The 24,173-nt window shown below is 39.9% G+C and overlaps 1 protein-coding gene across 1 annotated transcript; it reads left to right on the top strand.

Annotated features, from left to right (window-relative positions):
• Positions 1 to 1,543: 1,543 nt before the first annotated feature.
• LOC149258765 (uncharacterized) lies at positions 1,544 to 23,852 on the top strand. Its single transcript, XM_089432289.1, has 2 exons — positions 1,544 to 1,631; positions 23,353 to 23,852. Exons 1-2 carry the CDS (start codon positions 1,544 to 1,546, stop codon positions 23,850 to 23,852), a joined length of 588 nt encoding a protein of 195 aa, XP_089288415.1.
• The last annotated feature ends 321 nt before the right edge of the window (positions 23,853 to 24,173 follow it).

Consider the following 24,173-nt stretch of genomic DNA (forward strand, 5'->3'; position numbering starts at 1 on the left):
TGAATGCTCAGGAGCCTCTGAAGATGAGGGCGGTGCAGAGGTAGCTGCATCGATGTCTGCGCCTGCGTGCCCTGGCTCTTCCTGGGGGGCATCATCCCCTTGGCTGCGCAATTGAATCTCAGGTGGCTGAACCGGTTGTTGCTCAGGGGGGGCCGTCCGAGAAGGTTCAGTGACCTCTTCCTTATCGTTCCTTTGCGATTTTCGGAGGAGTGGGCAATCCTTGTAAAGATGCCCAACTTTGTGGCATCTGCGACAGCGGTATGGAATACCCTCATAGTCGATTATCTGCCGACGAGCCGTGTCTCTCCACTGGATAGTAATGTGCTCATAAAGTCCGCCCCTGGTGTCCATGTATATAAGGATCCTGGCATAAGCCATCATGCCTGTCTGGAGATAAGATTTGTCGTAGCCCATATATGTGCCGAGTGCATTACCGATGCGCTTGAAGATTTCTTCAGACCAGTATTGTAGAGGAAGTCCGGGGAGCCGAATCCAAATAGGTCCGATCCCTATCTGCTCTGTCTCAGGATCAAACAAAGGTGTCCATCGCTTTAGAAGCACAGGCGCATGCTCAAAGTGCCAGTGTGAGGACAGAACCCAGTTTGTATGGTCAGCACGCGCGAATCTCAGTGTGAACCATCCCCTCACAAAAGTCTGCACAAATGGGATATCCACCAAGTGATGACCCCAAATCTCGGTAGCCCATGCCTTCAATCGTGCCGCCGAATAGCTGCGACCCCTGATGCGACCGACCAAGACCCGATCTGCAAAGTCCATCGCTTCGCCCCACTGAATGTCCTCTTCCAGTCTGAGGAAATAATCGTCCTCTCGTGATTTGAAGCACTTAGATTTCCTTTTAGGGCCGCCGGGATGGGGAGGGTTCTGCGGATGTCCGGGAGCCGGAGCAGAGGTATGAAATGGAGCCGAGGACTGATGGGAGGCAGGGATTCCGGCAGGGAAATCGTGACCAACACCAGAAGGGGGACCCGAAAGCGGGGGTACGGAGGTAAAACAACCGGAGGAGGGACCAAGATAACCCAAGGGACCGGATGAGGATGGAACCAGGGTAGGGTTGTGCGGTAATCGGTAAGATGAGCCAGCTGCCTGAGGGTCTAAACCTGGGTTAGGGTTTAGGCATCCAGTAACAAACCCTAGGGTCGCCGGCGAGTGAGGAGGCGTTGAGAGGGCCGGCCAAGTGGGAGGTTCATCCGGGAGGACCACAGGCAGAGATCTAGACGATTCACCAAGCGAATACTGAGAGTAATTCCCGGAGAAGTCATCGTAATACATACCTTCTGAGCTGGCAATTGGGGTTCGCCAGATGGAGACCCCCTCCAATGGGTCAGCGGAGTAATCAACGGCCTCCAGATCATCCATGGCCAGCTGCGCCTCGGAACGGTGAACACTTTGTGGAGCAGAGAATCCCGGAGAAAAGGACATGTAGCAGTTAAAGGTCCGATGAAGGGTGAAGAAACCGCCACAGGAGAGTTCGGAAGTCGCAGCTTCAGGTAATGCACATCCCCGCGGGTCGTATAGCAACCGGATGGTGACAGTAATCGGCGGAGTAGAGGACGGAGGATGCGGACGCGGTGAGGAGAAACGGAGAGCGGCGAGTTACAAGCAGCTGCAGGGTTACAGAAACCCTAACCTAACCCTGTTCGCACGATAACTCGACCCGTCTCCATCAGAGCCTCCTAAAGAATCCTCAATTCACAAGACCTTATGCTCATGGAATTATTTAGCCTTGCTATCATAATACCTCTGAAACAAGTACTACTCTTGGAAATATTTTCTCAAAATTTCTCCACGAAAACTCCTTCTCCCTAACATTATTAACATTTCTCAAATCATCCCACCATATATTAGCTTTTCCCTTCAAGCTAAAAATGGCTACTCTAGCCTTCACATTTTCAGAGTAGTCATGATCCAAGTGGATATTGGTGGTCACCCGCCTAATCCACCTGGACCTCCAGTTGGTTTCATGAATTTCCTTAATTATAGCACAATTTAATATTTTTAGCAATTTTTCGGGTCCTAAACTTCCGGAGTTGTTTTGACCCCTTAAACAACATTTTTTTAGGTCCATAGCAAGTCTATAATTGTAGTTGGGAGCCTGCCACATATCTTGTAGTACTCGGAGAGAAATTTATAGATATCGTACGCGCCAAATGAAGATCATATAACCAAGTTATGACCCCGGGAAGTCGGTTGTCATACTAACCCCAATGGGGCCCACAAACTCTTGGTGTTCCATCTCCTAGGGTTAGGGTTTTGGTTGTTTAGGATTTCGCTTTGCTCAATAATAGAAAGGCCCATGAGCCTCATTTTAACAAAGTTTAGATGCATGTAGCTGCCACATCTCTTCTTAGAGATAAGCTACCATTGCCTGAGTTAGTTTATTTCCATTTTGTATGCAATCATCTTTAAGTTCTTTGATATTAATGAAATAAAGGTTTATTTATGTTGCATCTTTCAATTAGTGGAATTTTGAGGCCTAAAATGGGCCTCCTAAGAAAAATGTACAACCAAAATAAACTTTTTAAGAACCAAAAGGATTAAAGATGATGATGTCAACCATGGGGGATGATTCACCATTTTTGGAGTAAAAAAAGTAAAAAGATTAAAAAATAATAAAACTTCTTTTTCAACTCGTATTTTCGACTTATCTCCCTAAGGTTTTACTCAAATTTCGAGTGGGAGTACTCATTCGATGGAAAATTTAATTCCTCATCCAAGGAGTATCCATATTGCATACTTTTGATGGACCCTGCTACACGAAAAATGAGAAATACATGAAAAAATGTGATTGCAATCACGTTTTTTCATGTATTTCTCATTTTTCATGTAGCAGGGTTCATCGAAAGTATGCAACATAGGTACTCATTAGATGAGGAATCAAATTATGCATCTAACGAGTGTTTCCGCTTGAAATTTGAGTAAACCCATAGGGAGATAAGTTGAAAATACAAGTTGAAAAATTAAATTTTCTTTTTTCCCTCTAAAATTTGATGATGTAATCTAATATTATTTTATTATTTCCACTATTATTTTATAATTTCCTTAGGAGGCCCATTTCCAACCTCAAAACGTCCCTAATGGTGTCTATGTTTATATCTATATTTTGTTTCATTCCTGCATAAGTCTAGATCAGTGGTATCATAGCGGTTTGCTCTTTCTTTGTTTTTCTGCGCATGTCCCCAACGAGGTCAGGTTATAAGGAGTTAGGGCTTGAACTGGTTGAACCTTTGTAAGACCGGCCTCACCAACCCTAATGACCTCACATGGCAGAAGAAAAGAAAGATGAGGGAGTGGGAGATCCTTTCAAAAATATTGCTTGAAGATGCCCTTGAGTGACAAAGGAACGTGATGGTGGACAAATTTTTCCGGATCCTTCAACGAATACCCACAGGCGATGCATCTTTATCCAACAACCACCCTAGAGGCACCACTTCCTTTAAGGTACAAGTCAACTTTGACATTCCCATATTTAAATCGCAGATAGATGCAGATGTCGTAGATAAACGATTAAATATGTTGGAAGGATATTTTTCGATTCGTGATTTTTCCAATAGGGAGAAGATTACTTTTTCATTCCTCAATCTGCCCCCCACTTCAAGGACTCGTGGGAAACCTGCTATGAACAGAGGGACAAGAGGGAACCTTCACTGTTTTCAGTTGCACCCACTTGGAACTCTTTTTGAGACACCATCAAGGAATAGTATTACCCTATCAGGAGCTATGAAGACAAGTACATAAAATGGACTATGCAGCGAAAACAAAGGGATTAAGATGTGCATGAGCTGACAAATGTTTTCCATACCCTATGCACAAATTTGGGTATCAAAGATTCTGAGAAACATCTGGTTCTCAAGTACAGCATTTATTTTCACAAATACATTCAGGAGGAAATGGAGTTCCTGGACATCTCCTTACTTGGTGAAACATATTGATATGCTTCCAAGATTGAGCAAAAATTCAAGCAGAAGAAGCGAGACTTTGGATATGTGAACCCAAATCGGAGGAAAGGCACCCCCAAGCCAAATAGAAAATTATAGATCCAGGCTGTGACCCCCAAGAAAACTCCTTGAATCTGCAAGATAAGAATAATGGGAAGGCTAAGAAGGACACTAGAAAGTGGTGTGAGTTCCATAAAACTCTCGCTCACAACATGAATGAATGTCGCACAGAGAAAGTGCTCGTGGCTAGGTTAAAATACTCAGAGACATATGAATGCTCTGATTCTGACTCGAAACCAGAAAAGGGAACCGATAAGGGAAAGAATATCATTGGTGCATAACCCATTGCTCCAAGCTCCAAAAGGAAGAACCTAAGGATCCAGAGGAGGGGGAGCACCTCTTCCACTTGCAGATGTGGGTAAAGGGTTCGCCAGTGTAGTTCATCGTTGAGAGTGGGAGCCAAAAGAACTTGATCTCGCCCGAGGTTGTTAAGAGATTGAAGTTGCCAACAATGCCACACCCATAACCATACGCCATTGGCTGGCTCAACAAAGGGTGAGATCTCTGTCTTTGCCAAAAGTGTCACCTTCCTTTGTTGGGAATCACAATTGTCATTAGACCAAAACCCGCAAGTTTTAGTCGATGATCGGATCACCAGAGATAAGGATCTACGAGAGGCGGTTAGTCCATGTCATGAAACACACAGGGATCGTTGGTTTATCTAATGTCCAACAATCCCCCCCCCCCAACGCGAACCGAGTGCATATCGAACTCATGACCTATGCTCTGATACCACTTATTGGGAATCACGATTTCTGTTAGACAAAACCTATAGGTGTTATTCAATTATCACATCACTAGAGATAAGGATCCACGAGAGGCGGTCTGCCCATGTCACGAAACACACGGAGTGTGTTGGTTTATTCAATATCCAACAACCTTATAACATCAAGCCCTTTGCAAATGGGGTATTGTACGATGTTGCCCCTATGGAACTTTGTGATGTTTAATTAGGTCAACCACACCTAAGGAAGCATCATGTTGTATGAATCCATACCTCGTTCTGTTATTATTACTTTTGGTCAGAAATTGTACAAGATACCAGAGGTAGCGTCACCTACTACCTTTTCTTTGATCTCTGCTAAACAATGCAGTAAGATCGTTTTCCAGACCGAGAAATTTGTCTTCCTTATGATTCACCCTCAGAGCAAGAAGAAGATTGTGGCCACATACACAACCTCCAGGCAGGGCTCCTCCACAAGACAACAATAGATGGAAAAGGTCGTGGAGGAGTACAAGGACATCTTCACCTCACCCATAGGGGTACCCCTACACTGTTAGGTCAAGCACTCCATCGATATGACCCTAGGCACACAACTATCCAATGGAACGATCTACCAACACTCTATTATGGAGAATGATGAAATCAAGATGATGATTAAGGAGTTGTTGCCGAAAGGGCACATCAGGCCAAGTTCCTCACCCTGTGGGAGCCCAATTGTGTTGGTACAGAAGAAGGATGGAACTTGGAGGCTCTGTATTGACTATTAGGCAATGAATAAGATAATTGTCTAGAATAGGTATCCAATCCCACAGATTGATGACCTTCTGGACTAATGCAAGGGGGACAAATATTTCATCAAGATTGACTTCAAGTCCGACTATCACCAGGTATCAATTGAACCCTCTGATGTGTGGAATACTACCTTCAAATCCAAGGAGGGCCTTTTCAAATGGTTGGTCATGCCTTTCGAGTTGACGAATGCCCCCACAACATTCATGAGGCTAATGGACGACATCTTGTTTCCCTTCACCAACTCGTTTGTGGTAGTATATTTGGATGACATCTTGATCTTCAACCAAATCTTGGAAGAACACCTACACAATATTCGACATGTCCTCCAAACCCTATGACAAAACAAATTGTGTGCTAATTTGGAGAAATGCACTTTTGGTACGATCCAAGTTCGATTTCTAGGTTACATCATTCATGAGAGGGGTGTGCATGTGGACCCAACCAAGATACAAGTTATTCATGATTGTATAGTCCCAACCACTCTAACAGAGCTCTGCAACTTTCTAGGTCTTACCGATTTATATTGCAGGTGCGTGTTGGGATTCTCTCATATCACTTGGCCTTTGAGTCAAGTCATAAAGGGCGGAGCGAAAGTAAAGTTCTTTTGGTATGAACCCCAACATAAGGCATTTGTCGAATTGAAGAAACACCTCTACTCTGTACCAGTGCTCACATTACCAGGCTTGCAACAACCATTTGAAATTGAGACATATGCCTCTAACTATGCTATTGGTGCAATTTTTACGAAACATGGGCATTCGGTGGCATATCAAAGTGATACATTTTCAGATACAATCCAAAAGTATCCCATCTATGACAAAGAGATGTATTCCATTATGAAGGCCTGCCGACAATGGAAGCATTACATTATGGGGAAGGAAATGGTCATCCACACAGACCACCGACCCCTACAGTTCATACAGATACAAGGAAAGTTGTAGATCGATCGCCATCAGAAATGGTCCACATATCTACAAAAATTTCATTTGAACATTAACTATAAGGGAAACACCAATAATGTTGCATACTATCTCAATCGACTGCCGATTATGGCACTGACCACTGTGCTTGACTCATGTGGACAAGAGACTTTGGGATGGACACATCTTTACAAGAGTGATCCAAAATTCAGCACCACATATCAAATGCTCCTAAAAGGAAAGAAAGTTCTAGAATTTCACCTCCATGACACACTACTATGCCACTTGGGACACTTCTTTTTTAATTCAAGTGAAAATGCCAATATGATTTAGGAGGCACACTACCATCGGGTCGTTGGACATTTTGGGGTAGAAAAAACATTGGTAGTGTTGCACAAGTATTTTTATTGGATGAACCTTCGACAGGATGTTGGGAAGTACATCAGATCCGGTACTTCCTACGCCATTTCCAAACCTACAATCAATAAGAAAGTCCCGTATACTCCTCTACCTACTTTTAGTTGGCCCTAGGAATCCATCTCCATGGATTTCATGTCAGGCCTTCCTTCTACCAAGTATGTAAACGAATATGTTTTTGTGGTCGTCGACAGATTCTCTAAGATGGCCATTCTGGCGGCCTACAAGAAGAGTATCACAACAAATTCCACTTTCAAACTCTTCTTTGAACGAGTATGGGTAAACTTTGGGATGCCATAGTCCATCATCTCAGATCAGGACAACAGGTTCCTAAGTACATATGGTCAAGCCTCTGGTCGTTGTTGGATACCAAGCTCACCAAGTCGACAACCTTCCACCCCCAAACTGATGGCCAAACAAAGGTCGTCAACATGATAATCATTCAAATTCTATGCATGTACACCTTGAAGCATCCATGCACATGGGACGAAAGCCTCCCCTATGTCCAACACAACTACAATAGAGATCTCCACAGCTCAATTGGCCACAACCCCTTTCAGGTGGGGTTGGGATTCCAGCCACTATGTCCCATTGATGTTTCCATACCACTTACATATACTCAGGAAAATTCGACTCATGTCTAGTCTGAAGCTAACAGAGCTACCAACTTCATTGAACGCATTCAACACATCTTCCAGCAGGTCCATGACATATTGGAGAGAGAAAATTCTAAGTAGAAACAATGCCATGATCAACATCTAGTGCCACACAAGTTCCAGGTGGGTGAAAAAGTTTGGTTACATTTACTGAAGGATCGCCTCATTGGGGCCAACCGCAAGCTTCGCCCGCTCCGATATAGGCCTTACACCATCACTAAGGCTGTAGGAGACAATACTTTCGAGATCAACATTCCAACATTCCTTGGCATGCACCCAATATTCAATGCGGATCGACTGCATCCATACTTTCCCCCATTGTTGGACACATCCAGTTGACACCAACAGAGCTCAACCCAAGATGTATCAAACATGCCATGACTAATAGGATCATGGGCACACATATCAAGAACATTAGCCAGAAGAGGATTTAACTATATCGAGTTTTCAAAGCAATTCAACTCCTTCACCAGGGAAAATATCTCACCAAGGACTAGGTTCAATAGAAATTTCCTCATCTCTTGGAGGCTCTACAAACAATGGGGTTCCTGAGGGGGGAGGAATGATCCAGGTGGATATTGGTGGCAAGCCACCTAATCTACCTGGACCTCTAGCTGGTTTCATTAGTTTCCTTGATTATATCATAATTTATTATTTTTAGCATTTTTTCGGGTCCTAAACTTCTCGAGTTGTTTTGACCCCCTAAACGACATTTTTTTGAGGTCTGAAACAAGCCCATAGCCATAGGTAGGGGCCTACCACAAATATTGTATTACTTGGAGAGACCTTTCTAATGAGGTATCGTACACACCAAACATATATTATATGACCAAGTTATGGCCCCAAGAAGTTGGCTACCCAACTAACTCCAACGAGGCCCACAAATTCTTGGCATTCCATCTCCTATGGTTAGGGTTTTGGTTGTTTATGGTATCCCTTTGTTGTTCAATAATAAAAATTCCCTTGAGCCTCATTGTAACAAAGTTCACAGGCATGTAGCCCCCACATCTCTTCTCAGAGATAAGCTACCATCGCCTGAGCTAGTTTATCTCCATTATGTATGCAAGCATCTTTGAGTTTTTGATATTAACGAAATCAACATTTATTTCTATTGCATCCCTGTGTCTATGTTTATATATGTATTCTATTTTGTTCTTGAATAATTCTGGATCAGTTCATGCATCCTCAATTATTTCTTCATTCAACCAAGGTTTTTCCTCTTTATCCTAATTTATCTCTCCATCGAAGATAGGGGGATTTGCTTTCTTGAACTCTTCCAGAATTGAGCTCTTCTCACTTATCCTATGATGATGGTGACTTCTAGTCGTAGTATCTAATGACTGCTCATGGCTACTTGACTCTCTTTCGGGAGTGTTAAGTGGAATTTCTCCTCTCGTTGTATCTTCAATTGCTTTCCTATATCTTTTCCTTGACTTGTTGCATTCTGCCCTATTGGTCTTCAATCCATGTTTCTGGATCTTTGATAAGATTTGCTTGGATTGTGTATGCGTAGATAGATGACACTGAGATCATGTTTATTCTACCTTTGCAGGTATGACAGGCATTGAAAAATAACTACATTCACCTCTACTTTCCTTTCTTGTGCTCTAGCAATTTTTTTCATTATTTTGCTTGCAACTTATGAATTCATCTCTCAAGGACCTAAGAGTATCCATCCAATCAGGGGAATTTTCCTCTGATTGCTTTCCAACTGAGTCCTCTTCATGATTATGATGGGATTTTTCCATGTTGTATTGTACCATTCAGTTTCTCATTCCTGTATTTCTTGCTGGAATTTGTGCCCTCTCTCTCTCTCTCTCTCTCTCTATATATATATATATATATATATATATATCTGTGTGTGTGTGTGTGTGTGTGTGTTGTTACACACACATGACTTCTAGTTAAATCAAATACAAGTATATATATATATATATATATATATATATAGAGAGAGAGAGAGAGAGAGAGAGAGAGATATACTCACCGCGTTAGTATATTTTCAATAAGCATGTTGATCTGAAATTGAATGTAAAATCAAATCCCATGTCAATATGCAAGTTAGAAAACAAAATAACATCATTAGCAACTTATAAAACCACCAATCATATTAGTTGTAAGTCTAAAATCAATACTCATGAGTATATAGCAATTAAACTACCAAATTAAGTTTTTATCCTATGTGTGTGTGTGTGTGTGTGAGCCTCTTCCGGTCCAACTCTGAACTTTCACTCTGTTACCACTTTGTAATAGTCCCTCCCACCCCCTAGTACTAACTTAGGCTATGGGAGGTGTTAGTAGACCAACCTAGATCCATCTTAATTCTGGATTTATCAAACACTGAGATGGATCAAATCTCTCAAGTTGCAAACCTATTTTTTGAGTGTAAAACTTTAGAAAATGCTTGCACCTTGAGAGATTCCATCCCTCGTGGAGCTTAATAGATCTGGAGTTAAGATGAAAATATGCTTATTTAATAATTAATAATTTTTTATTTTTAGTTTTATGTAATTTTACTGAGTCAAAATGTTCAGATAATATAACATAACAAGACATTACAACATCTCTTCCATATTGGGATGGAGGGTCCCTCTAGACGTATATATATATATAAACTATTTTGATTGTCAAATGAGAGATGGTTTTTGGGCATGTGGTATGGATGAGTCATGGTATTGACCCATGGTACCATAGCAAAGCCTATTTACAAGTTAATAATATCCATGGTAAAGTAGGGATGAATATCCGTGGTTAAAAATCTTGTTATATTGTAATATTAAGTTTTTATGTGCTTATTAATGAAATTCTAATATAGTTACAAAATTATTGTTTTAATTTATATCGTAAAATGGATCTTAATTTATAGCTACTATTTATATCTCATGTATTTTAATGTGATTGAGGATTAAGATATATGTCAAAACTAATTGTAATATTGTTTCTTTTAGATTGAATTAAAAAATATTATAAAATTAAATTCAAATAAAATATTTATAAAATATTTTGATTGTGAAATGAGAGATAGTTTTTGGGCATGTGGTATTGATGAACCATGGTATTGTAACAAAACCTATTTACAATTTAATAATATCTATGGTAAAGTGGGTGTGAATATCCATGGTTAAAAATATTGTTATAATGTAAGTTTATTGTAAGTATTAAAGTTTTTATATGTTTATTAATTAAATTAAATATGGTTACCGAATCATTATTTTAATTTATAAGGTAAAATGGATCTTATCGTATAACTACTATTTATATATTATATATTTTAATGTGATATGTATATTATGATTTTCTTTTATCTAAAAAGTTATTTGTAATTTTTTTTAATAAAAACAAAACTACAATATAACAAATCGAATTTTATTATTTTAATTACTTTTAACTTTTTATGGAACTACAACATCTCTCTCATACTCGACTCTATATCACTTTCAACCTTTTATTATTATTTAATTGAGCCAACATGTAAAAACGTTTATATACTTTCTTACATTACACCTACACATCTCCCCTATATTGGGTTGTAGAACGTCTCTCAGTGCAATGATTTAACCTGACCTCTAAGGTCTATTATAAAGATGGGGTTACAAAAATCCTCTTATTCCAACTTTGTACAAACCAAAAACAATTACTATCATTAGATTCAACTTGTCGAGATATTTTTGGTGATATAACTTTCATCTCAATCTGACTCTTGGATTGAAAGTTATGCCCATTTGAAGTTTAACCAATTAGATTATGCCATGTTAGCAAGAGATTCCCACGTGGAATCCATGTGTAATCCATGTGGCTCTTTAATGTTATTATAGTTAGATCCATGTCAACTGGGCCCCCCTTCGTGGCATCCATGTGACCACTATTTGGTACGCATGGCCCTTGCCACATTAATCCTAGTACATGTGTTCCAACAATCAAAGGTGGTTTCACAGGAGGGGTATACCTGATTTGCATATCGAGGGGCCATCATGATAGATCTCCATTATCCACTTACTATGGCAGTTTACTAGAGTGGTTCATCTGTGCGCCCCCCCCAGTGCATTAACCTTTAAGAGGACATGAGCCCACATAAACCGTCGATCTTGTAGACTCCACAATCATGTCTTAGAAAAGAAACTACTCAATAATGAGGTCGGTCTTGTCAATTGATGACCCTAACAAATCATAAAGTTTCATGACAGTTGTCACCACTACTCCGCTGCCACAATGCATACCATGTTACATTGCACATTGGTTACATAAGTAAGTGGTGGGAGGTGGTAATCTCAAGTGGCTTCCATGTTACTCTAATAAGTCATCATAAAGGGGCCCACCTCCACATCCGGGTCATGTTGCCTGAGTTTGTAACTATCAAAATGTTCAAAATTAAATAAAAGAAAAGAGGTGGTGAGCGGTGGGCAACAATATCACATGGACTCACTGTAGGGTCCACTAGTCCTCCCCTTTGGTGTTATGCAATAATTTCACTTTATATATAGTTCTGGAGCAACCTAATATTTCACACATTTACCCACTGCTAACACACCCTGGATCCTTGGACCTTTAGATTACTTGGTGTTTGGGAAGTCTTCTTTGTTATAAATGTTTTGGATCAAGATCCGATCCAATTCGGTCCATAAGTCCATGTCACGTAGGTCTAACACAACCCTCCCACTCTTCATCAACCACTCATCTTTACGAGGGGTATCGAGCTCAAATGCTTCTTAGCAGTGAGCGATGGGTAGTGGATATATTTTCAAGGTGGAGCCATGGCTGGGTCAACCCATCCTTCATCAGCATTGCCTGATCAAAATGTTAATCTACATGTTAAGGTTTGGCGGTGGCAACCTCTTGTGGTAAGGTTCTGGCGACATATGTGCATATGAAACAAAGAACCCAAGGTTGAGTTTGTGATATGGGAAGGAAATTTCCTTGCCTGTGCCTAGCTATTTGAATTCTTAAAGAAACTTATGGCCTAAGGGTCTGAAACACAATTTTTTTCAATTTTTCATTGTAACCAACACATGAACATGTTTAAACTATAGTTATTCACAAGCCTAGAAATCAACCAATTGCACATAAATATGCACTTTCTCATATTCATACCAAACATTGCAGTGGGTAGTATAGTCCATGCACGCATTAAAATCATGAACATAAAATGTATCCTCCACATCATAAACATATAGTGAGTTTCATTGCTCATGCATTCCTTTACACTTAGAAACACGTAGATTATTGCACAATTCACGACATGATAAAATCTTCACTATACATAAGGAAATATTGCACAAGTAATTTACACTTATATATTTTTTTGGAGATGGTTGAAAACTAAAAGAGCGACTTCAAATCTCCACCCAATGATAGGCCAGCTACACTGCAACTTTCTTCCAACCGACTGCCCTCGAGTTGGATCCAAAGTTTGAGGGGATGCTTGTTCAGGGAGTTCACCCAAGGCTCAACTGGGGTATTGTTTAGTTCCAAGAGCCTGAAGCCACTATCTAGGTGGTTTATCAAATGCATTTTCAAAGCAAGCAATATAGGAATCTATAGCCCAATTTCTAGGTGGTTTATCATCCTCATGGAAAGCATGATAGTGGATTGGTTCACCTTGCCTAGTGGTTTATAATATTTACAACAAACACTTGAGTGGTTTATCAACCCATTCATCAAGCACTAAGTAGTTTATCAACTTATTCAACAAGCACTTATTGGTTTATCAACTTATCAGCAAGCACTCGTTTTTCAATCCTCCCTTGAGCCTCCAACTGGCTAGTCTAGATTAGACACAAATAGTCCAACAACCTCAACACATCAATACAAGGGAAAACGCCCCACTTTCAAAGCACAGGGTTAAGTTTCACTTCCAACAATTCTCTTGCACTCTATGTCTAACATGTTTTTCTTCTTTCTCTATTGTCCTCCCTTCTCTTCCTACTTGCTTTTTCCTTCCCACCTCTTGTTTTTCCTTGAGGCTCTTCGTATCCCATGAGACTACCAACTTTGCCTGCCTTCACATCATGGACAAAGCATCTAAACTTTTATCCATCCCAATCATTTCGTCCAAAATGTTAGGTGGTGTTTCCATCTTTTATTTCACCAGATGCCACTCTCCCTCAAACTTGGATCCGTGTTTCCCTCTCGTCAAGCCAATATTTCATATTTTCATTATTTTCAAAAAACCATTTTAATACTTGAATTATTTACAATATTTACCTTAGTAAGTCATGCAATACAAGGAAAATACCTTCTACCGAAGGTTTTTGCAGAGGCCCCTATAAAAATAACCCAAAAATTTGTTTGTAGCAGAGCTCTCTAACAGAGGTGGGCAGTTAGATGTTTTAGCAGATGTTTCTTTGACGGTGCATCTAAATTATTCAACCGCACTAGAGCTGCATATAACATGGTGCATCATAGATTTTTTTTTTTGAAAAATAAAAAATCACGGTGCGCTAAATACCCAAATGCATTGATGCTTGAATATTCGCTAGCACCAAACTCCTTCATATAGTAAAACAGATCGGTGTTATTTGATAATGACGTCCCGGTGCAGTAAATGTATAACAACGGCTTGGGGCATCTTATAAAGTGTATCGATAGACGATTTGTAATTTCTAAAAAAATCCAGGTGCTATTGTAAAACCATAGCACTGGTGCATTACCAGTAATGTAAATCCCACCAGGCATCTCAATCAAGCATCAGGATAATTTTGAATTTAAAAAAAAACATGGTGCTTTTGGATATAGCATGCCCCGGTGTGCTTCGTGAAACACACTGGAGGAGGGTTAAATTAAAAAACCCCTCCCAGCCGTAATTTTCATTTTTACCATCTACAGTGCGAGAGAGATCTTAAGCACCAGTGCCACTCTTTCCACGTGCAAGTGCCCTGACATCAGTGCTTCTCTTTCTCACCACCTTTTAGTATCATGCTCACTATTTGAGTTTCCAATTTTTTAAAACGGTGTGAAAATTTGTTTTTTTCCATTACATGTCCACAATGCCTCCCCGACGACCAAATGTCTAGGTAATCTCTATATTTCTTTCTAATTTAAGTTTTTAGTGGATTATAATTGCAAATTAAGTTGAATTTCTCATTGTTTTTGGAAAAAAAATCTACGCGTGATGTGTTCCAAATATTTAGCGTGCACTGGGAGAGGTGCACCCTATAAATTTACAGGGTGCACCACAATTCAGTGCATGAAAATAACACATCGCCATTGTGGCAATGCATTTTGTAAATATAAACACATCGGGAAATATGCGACAGATTTCTTGTCGGTGCATCACTCTCGGTGCATTTATATTTACCAAATGCACCACAAATAAATATTTAAAAATATTCCTATATCTCAGTGCATTCCATAACCTTAACATATCGTACCGATGCCAACAATTTATACGTGCACATCGGTGCATAAGTATGTCGCATTGCTATGAAAAGTTAAATTTCCAAAACACCTACGGTGCATCATACTTATGTGTGCACCATCACCAATGCAATTATAGTTGAAAGTGCACCAACATCGGTGCATGACTGTATTTTGAGCGCACCAATATATATATATATATATATATATGAGGCTGATGTATTTTATATCTCAATCATGTAGGAGAGACATCAGTAGAGGGAGCATCAACAAGAGCAAGAGCAGCAGGCAGATCCATACAATATGGTTCGACCATGGCAGGCGAGAGAAAGGGAGAGGGATTTATACCCTTGCCCTATTACTCCAGTGACCTGAGCGCTCTTGAGGAATGTAGGCATGCTCAAGTACTATGAGGAGGGTACGTCCCTGAAGGCGCACTATGTCCTATTGGTGCATCTGATCTTCCGATGGAATATCTAACAACAAGCTTTATGTGTCGGCACTGAGTTGTGGTATAGGCCCACAGAGGAGGGCATATACTTTATCACTGGCCTATCCAAGAGAGGGGAGGATTTTCCCTGGTTCCCTGATGTCCCCTATGGTGTTTCAACTGAGAATCAACTTACATACACTCATAGAGGGGCATATATTTGTGTTTCAACTGAGAATCAACTTACATATATAATATAAGAGGGGCATGCCAGAGTTTCTGGCTAGGATTTTAGATGAGGCATTAGCGCTACTGACTTGTGTGGATGACCATGTGTTTATCATGTTGGGGTATTTGTACGCGGGGATTGATTGGACAGGGTGTCCCAACATCTTCTTCACAGCGACTGAGCCTCCAAATAATAGAGGTAATATTTGTGTTTTCTTTAAGTTAATCTAGTTTCATTTTCTTATTTTAATGAATTAGAATGAAATTTATTCTAGCATGTTATTTAACTTGTTTTATTAAATTGTTTAATGAATTTTCTTAATTATTTTTGTGTACCATATATTTTGCAGACATCGTCTCATATTATGGGGACATGCCTCCTACCCCACCGCTGGATGGATGAGATGAGGATATGGGTGAGGCCCAAGAGGGTGGGGCACATCCTTAGGGGGGCATGGGCATCCAGGGGCAGAGGACTGCTATGCTCTTTCAGATGTACTACTGTGATAGATTTCCCAAAGTTTTGGTTTGGTAGGGAGTTTGGTCTATAAGGCCTCGAGATATAAATGCATATATGATGTTCATGGATCTCTACAATGAATTTCCGCAAGATTTGATGTCTCTTATGCAACATGTCATCGGAGCTAGTACTTTACTAGCAGCAATGAGGACTGCAGGGCATTATGCAACAACACATCCATCAGATGAGGGTGGTCATGATGATGATGAGGGTGATGATGAGTGTGATGATCATGATCATGAGGATGGTTATGGTGATGCTTATGGCAGTGCCACCCCATTGGATCATGGTCATCAGGGTGTCGATGATCCTTCTAGTAGTACACTTGCTTATTAGTCAAATGATGATGATAAGATGCAAGAGCTAGAGGATGCGTCGTATGTTTCTCTCAACGGAAAATACCAACCATCTTCTCCTGCAGACCAGCCACCTCTTAGTCTTCCACCTCAGCTAAGTTCGGCAGACGTACTTTCCATCCATTGTCTTCTACTACATACCAAGCTGTAGGCACTACTACATTTATTGTATCGAATATTTGATAACAATTATTTGACTTCATGATGTAGTTGTTTATGTGTGTGTGTGTGTGTGTGTGGTACATTTTTTTTGTTCATATTTTTGTACTTAATTTATATGTTGGTGTTGATGTATATATTGCTAGGTCATGTTAGATATGCTCATTGAATGTGCTTGCAGATATATGTGTATGTGATAGTAGTTATTTGACATGAGATTTATATTAATTTGAGAATGTGTGTGGTGATGATGTTAGATTGCAATATTTGTGTTTTGTTAGATGTGATCATGATGATCATGCCCTCTTAGATTATTAGATTTGTGTGCTAGCTAATGGCGTTTATATGTGCTACTGAAAGTGTATATAATTAGATGATGGTAGTGAATTTGAATGTGTATCTTAGATGATGTTTATGTTTTTTAGATGATTATCACCATGATGTTTATTTTTATGAAATAATGTTTATTGTAGATTATGTATTGATGAATTTATATCAAACTTTAATATATGAAATTGCACATAAAACGACTTACTCTAAAAAAATGCAAAGATATTTTTATAAATTACAAAGTTTAGTATGGTTGAAACTATGATTGTAAAATTACAACAAATATTTTTCTATTGCATAGATAATTCATTGATATTTAATCTAACTTAATTAGAAAAATATTTCAATACTCACAATGATAAAATAATTAAAGGTAAAATAATTTAGTTAGTTCTTAAAAAGACAAAAATGTGTAACTCATTCAATTTTTAATATAAAATATTATTAATAATAAATTATTCAAAAATACAATTTAACTAATTCAATATTGGTTTATAAAATTCAATCTATTGTTAAATTTAAAAAACTTAAGTCAATTTTTTTTACAATCTACAGCCTAGATCCATCTTAACTTTGGATCTACCAAGTGCCGAGAGAGATCAAATCTCTTGAGATGCAAACATTTTTTTGAGTGAAAAGATATTTGATCACTCTAAGCGCTTGGTGGATCTGGGCAACTGGTATCATATATATGTAGTTGACATTACAATATTTTATTTATAATTCACCTTCTTTGTATTAAAATGTTAAAATATGCCCCCTCATATTTTTTTCCAGTATGTAAACCTTTAATTATTTTAATTATTAATATTTTTCTAAAATATTACATATCAAATCCATATTAAACATCGAAAATTTTTCAAATATCCCCCATACATTGAATTAGAAAGCAACTATTAATGAAATAAGAATTTTCTCAATCTTTCTCACTAAAGTGAAAATATAAGAAAATTTTCAATTTCAATTACTTTATTTTTCTCAATATAAAGTATTTATAAAATTATGTTATTTAATATGGACATTGAAATATTTTAGTTATGGTTGTGAGTAAAATATTTTTTGTTATAAATATATTTTTGTTTTAAATATCACATGTAAATGGAACATAGAATGAATTACACATAGTGTAATATCAATAATACTATTTCTTGTCATGTGAAAAAATTACATTTTTTCCTTGTAGTAAAAAGTAAATTATATATATATATATATATATATATATATATATATATATATATATATATATATATATATATATATTAGGAGTTTTAGGTTGAGAGCGGTTTGACTTGGTAGTGAATCCCTAGCTCGCTGCCTGCACTTCGACGCCTGCGCCCTAGGTCCCCCTGCCCTCCGGCGCTGAGGCCCTGGGCTTGCTTTCTTGCACTTTTCAGCTGAGAGCCTGTTGTGTGGCTCGTTTGTCGCTGGGAGGAGTTCACGTCCATGGAGGTCCCAGGCTCGCCCGAGGCAGCCCCCCTCCCCCCTCCGCCTTCTTCTCCTTCTGTCGAAGCCTTCTCTTGGCTCTTGGTCGGTTTGCCGCAAAAGAAAAAGAACAAAGCTGCCAAATTCATCAAGAGGCTCAAAGATATTCCTGAAATCTCCCTGCCACCAAAGACTCCGATCCAAGTCACCCTGTCCTTGGCTAAGCGAGCAGTTGTCGGTCAATTCACCGGACTATGGCCTTCTCCTAAGTCCACTGAGAACTGGGTCAACAAGAATTGGGCTCCTTTGATCAAGAATAGCGTCACATCTTATTTCTTAGGACAAGGGTTTTTTCTCTTCGAATTCACCTCTAAGGAAGACAAGGATCTAATCTTCCAGAATGGGCCCGCAGGGCCTCTATCTCAACAAATGGACGCCGGATTTCCACCCTGCAGTTGAAATTCCTATAGTTGTTCCAGTGTGGGTCAGACTTCCAAATATCCTAGTGCATTACTGGAACTGGGACTCGTTGAAGCACATCAACAACGTCCTTGGGAAATTCATAGATCGGGCAAACAACAAAGATTAATATGACTATGCCCAAATCTGCGTAGAACTAGATCTTGAGGTGGGACTCCCGAAAGCCATCAAAATAAAAGTAGAAAGTTGGACTCATTTACAAAAGCTTGACTATGAGCAGCTGCCCTTCAAGTGCCGAAAATGCCATGTCTACAACCACTTCCCCAGAGGATGCCCATCCAATGCTAATCCAAATAAGAGTAAAGAAGAAGGTTGGAATCAGGTCAAGTGTGCCAAGAAAACCCAAAAACATGTTGGTACAACTGAAACAGGCCCTCAGCAAGCCCCTCCTCAGCAACCCCCTGTCAGAATGGAGCAAGAAAATAAATCCACCCCTCTAAGCTCACAAATAGAGGAAACGTAGGAAGCAAATATCCAAAAATAAACCCCCCTCACAAAAGGTACACCCTCTTCTCCCAAGGGGGCAAGCCTTGCTAAGAGTTCTAAAGGAAACATTGTAGAAGTCGAGGAAGTTGAGTAAGAATCTAAAGGCTCGGAGGAAGAAGGTGAAATAGGAGAATCACAAGCCTCGACAAGGAGATCCACAAGAGGTCGCAAAACAGATCGGGAAAAAAGAGAGCTGGAAACTTTCAAAGAAAAGCTCCAAGGCAGCCAGCCAACTCTTGAGAAGCTATTAGCGACAAAACCTAAGATGGCGAGAAATCAGCCCCAAGGCTCCAAGGGAGCCAACCAGAAATACAAATGATGAAGATTGTCTCCTGGAACTGTAGAGGTATGGGGAGCAGAATCAAAGAAGAAGCCATCAGAAGTTTAATCAGGACAGAAGCTCGACACATACTTCTCATCCAGGAGACCAAACTGGAGGAATCCACCTTCCTTCAGGTAAGTAAGAAACTCTGGAATAAATGTGAGGTGAAAGCAATCTCAGCCCAAGGGGCCTCCGGTGGGGTGGGCACCGTTTGGAACGCTAACAAATTCTCAATCATTACTGAGACCCTCAACTCTCATTGGTTGTTCTTAAAATTGCAGCATGTAGAAACAAATCAGATTTTTAGTCTTTTCAACGTGTATGTTCCTGTGAATGTAGGGGAAAAAAAGGCCTGCTGGGACTCCTTAAGAAACCAAGCAAATCTAATTAATCTCGAGAATATCATCATTGCCGGAGACCTCAACCTCACTCTCCTGTCAGCAGACAAGAGAGGAGGCAGCGTTGTTCGTGATCCGGCTAGGGAATGGGTAGAGGACCTTATGTAGGATTGGGACCTGCTGGACATCAAGCCAACCTTAGGTAAGTTCACTTGGACTAATAAAAGAATTGGTCCTGGCCACATAGCTGCCAGGTTGGACAGATTCTTTATTCAAAGCTCTTTTCTTCTTCTTGGATTAGAGGCTAGAGTCCATATTCTCCCTTGTAGTACTTCAGATCATAAACCCATCAAGCTGGAACTCATGTTTCAGCTTGATCTTGGACCTATTCCCTTCAGACTTAGCTCGCTCTGGGCTAAGGAAATGGAATTCATGCAATTAGTTAAGGGAATTTGGCTGCAGCCGGTCAAAGGCTCCCCCTTTTTCGTCTGGGAAGAGAAGCTCAGAAGAGTGAAAAGGGCATTGAAAAGCTGGGTCAAATCTCTACCCAATCCAGCCAACGAAAGAAAAAATATTCAATGCACTCTGGAAATTCACCATCTTCAAGCTGAAACAGCTGACATAACAAAAGAGATTCTAGATAAAGAAGCCTTGTTTTAGCAAAACTATCACAAGGCTTGTCTAGCTGAGGAAGAATACTGGAGACTTAAGTCTCGTAGTCTCTGGCTTAAAGCAAGGGACAGGAATTCTTCTTTCTTTCACAAACAAGCTCAGGCCAGGAAATGTACCAATTCCATTTCTGAAATCAAAGATGGTTCTATCATTCACAAGGATAATGCAAACATCAAAAAAGTAGCCTCCCTTCATTTTAAAAGCCTGTATAGTGAAGATATAATTCTGGATCAAAATTCAGATATGATGGACATGGTCCCCTCCTTGATTTCTACTGAAATGAATCACCTCCTTGAAGCTAAAGTCACCAAGAATGAAGTCAAGGATTCCCTTTTTGCCATGGACCCAAACAAAGCCCCTGGGCCAGATGGATTCTCAGCCAGATTCCTCCAAATTTATTGGCCTATTGTGGAAATATCTCTACAAAATGGTTCTAAAATCCCAAATTTGCCAGAAAATCAGAGGCAGCACGAACTCTGCTTTTCTTGCTCTCATTCCCAAAGAGAAGGGGGCCAACTCCTTTAACAGGTTTTGCCCGATTTCGCTCTGCAATATTGGTTACAAATTGATCACCAAAGTCATCGCTAATATACTGAAGCCCATCCTCCCCAAAATCATACTGGAAAGCCAAGGAGGGTTCATCCAAGGTAGACAGATTGTGGACAATTTCACTCTGGTCCAAGAGGAAATCCACTCAAGCATGAGGCGCAATGAAAAAGGAATGGTTGTCAAAATTGATTTAGTAAATGATTTCGATAGAGTTAGGCATAGCTTTCTGCTGAAAGTCTTACACAAGCCTGGATTTGGAGAGAATTTTATAAATTGGATTCGGGCTTGCATCTTGGAGCCTTGGATTGCCCCTTTAGTAAATGACAAAGCTGTTGATTTTTTCAAAGCCACAAGAGGGCTCAGGCAGGGGTGCCCTGTCTCACCCCTTCTATTTGTTCTTCAAGCCTCTGTCCTCAGTTTCTACCTAGATAAAAAAAAAGGGTAGATTAGGATATCGTTGGACTCTGTATTGCAAGAGGTGTTTTTCCCTCTTTGCGGATGACACCTTGTGATTGGGAGCAGCTTCTATGATTATGGCCTCCAGATTTAAAAGATCTTTGGACGAGTTTTGCATGGTTTCGGGAAGCAATATAAACAAAGGCAAATGTCATATCTATTGCTGGAACACCATTTCTAGCTTGCTTAACTCCATTTCCAAAACCTTTTGTTTCGCTGCATCCTCAAACTGGACTTCCTTCAAGTACTTGGGCCTCCCGGTTTTCCTCAAAAGAGCCTATAGCAGAGATTGGCTCCCCCAATTGGAGAAATACAAGAACAAGTTGCTTGCCTAGGGCTTTTCCTAGCTTAACATTGCTGGTAAGTCTGTCCTCATTAAATCTGTTGTTTCAAGTCTTCCCTTATTTCAGTTTTCTGTCCTTCTTGCTCCCTCTAGTATTCTCAGAAAAATGGAGGCGATCATTCGGAAATTTCGTTGGAAGGGGGGCAAGCAAAATGAGAAAAAGATTCCGCTAGTTAGCTGGGAATCCATCTCCAAACCGTTGTTGGAAGGAGGCTTAAATTTCAAAAACCTTGGCTATCATACTATTGCAATGGGAGGTAAATTAATCTGGAGAATTATTGCTCCTAATCCTGGCTGGCTGCAGCTAGCTCTTTGGAAAAAATATTTCAAAGGCCAGTGTTCTCGCTGCCTAGATCACCCTAGGATGCATCCAAATATGCCCTTTCTGAAGCTTTGCAACAGAGCCTGTTCTCTCATCAACGCTCATGCCTTATGGGTTCCCGGTAATGGAAAAAGGATCAATCTTTGGACAGATCAAATATTGAACAATGAGCTGCTGGGAGACTGTCATTCACTTCAAGCATTGCGCAGATGGATGAATGAGGCTAGAATGCATACTCTATGGGACATTTTAGTTTGGCAGAATTCACATTGGGCTGGTTGGAATCTTCAAATGGCCCCAGATTTATCTATGGAGCATGAGATCCTACTTTCCAGGCTCCACGGATTGGCTCCATCGCTGGATCGAAAATGAGACTCAAGAGGATGGGGTACGTTGGCTAGTGGATACACCGTTTCTCAAGGTTACGCCAACCTGTGTGAGCGCCCTCACTTGGCCACGAACCCTGAACCGTGGAAAGGGATTTGGCATTATCCCTCCTTGCCTAAAATTGATTTATTCAACTAGCTGCTATGTCACTCCAAAATATTGACTGATGAAAATCCTCAGAAGCGTGGTTTCCACGGTCCTTCAAGGTGCAACCTTTGTAAGGTAAATCAAGAAAGCGTCATTCATCTGATGCTTTAATGCACCTTCACTTTGCAGATTTGGACTGAATTGTTAGGAACTTTGAGTTCCAGCTTCGCATTTCCTTCCTCCATTCCCAAACTTTTTGCTAAATGGCTACAAAGGTATCCTGGACCTCCCCCACAAAACAAATTATCGGAGCTGCTTGGTCTGCTCTTCCTAAAATAATCTATTGGCAGGTTTGGCTTGAGCGAAATAAAAGAATTTTCAGGAACTACGAACAGGATGCCAAGCTTGTGGTAGTTAAGATTAAATGACAGCTAAAAGAGTGTCTGAGAGACCATAAAGACGATTTAAATCTCAGCCGGCAAGATATAAATTGGGGCTTCTCTCTCAATCTTCAGTTCCAAAATATTACAAATAGTATCACCCTCCCCAATGATTGGCAAATAAGAGTTTCAGCAAAAAAATTCCAGGATTGGAATACAAATCAGCAGGGATACTCTCTCTTTTTGATGGGGCTGCAAAGGCCAATACTGGAAGAGCTGGTGCAGGAGGCGTCATATTGAACCCAGATGGCATAAGGATACATAGTTTCGCCTGGGGTTTGGGCATTACTTCTAGCATTCAAGCTGAGGCTTTGGCTCTTTTCCAAGGGCTCAAGTTGTTGAAAGTGTTGAACATCAGGGAGGCTAATGTATTTGGGGACTCTCAGGTCGTCATCAATGCTATGGTGATACATACTAAGCCAACGGATATAAGGCTTGCAAGGCTGATCTTCAAAATAATAGATCTTGGAGACTCTTTCCAGAATTTGAATTTCTACCATGTGTTGAGAGCTAATAATAAGGAGGAGGACGTTGAAACCAACAAAGCATCCCTCCTTACGGCTGGAGCCTTACTCAGAGGCATACAGGAAACATGGGAACCAATTCCTTATTTTAGATACATGTCATGTTTTACTGCTTTTTGTTAAACTAGTTCATATGTATTCATAAACTTGGAACAATCTCTGAAATTGACCTCATAGTAGCATCCAACAAGAGATGTGAGCTAAGCATAAATGCCATGGCCTTGCATGGTTACGTGGTACTTGTGAAAATAAACTCACCTTTTGTAATCCGATTTTTGGCATTAAGGCCAAGTATCTAATATATCCACTACCCGTTTCTGTAAAAAAAAAAAAAAAAAAAAAGTGTAAATTATATTTTTTTACTCGTTACATTTCTTCCTCGTAATAAAAGCTTAATTGTTTTTTTTTAACTTTCGGTTATATTATATCTCTATATAAAGTTAT

The sequence above is a fragment of the Pinus tabuliformis genome, chromosome 6 (genome assembly GCF_031772625.1).
Source record: "Pinus tabuliformis cultivar Carrire ecotype Pingquan chromosome 6, CPIR1, whole genome shotgun sequence".
Classification (NCBI taxonomy): Eukaryota; Viridiplantae; Streptophyta; class Pinopsida; order Pinales; family Pinaceae; genus Pinus; species Pinus tabuliformis.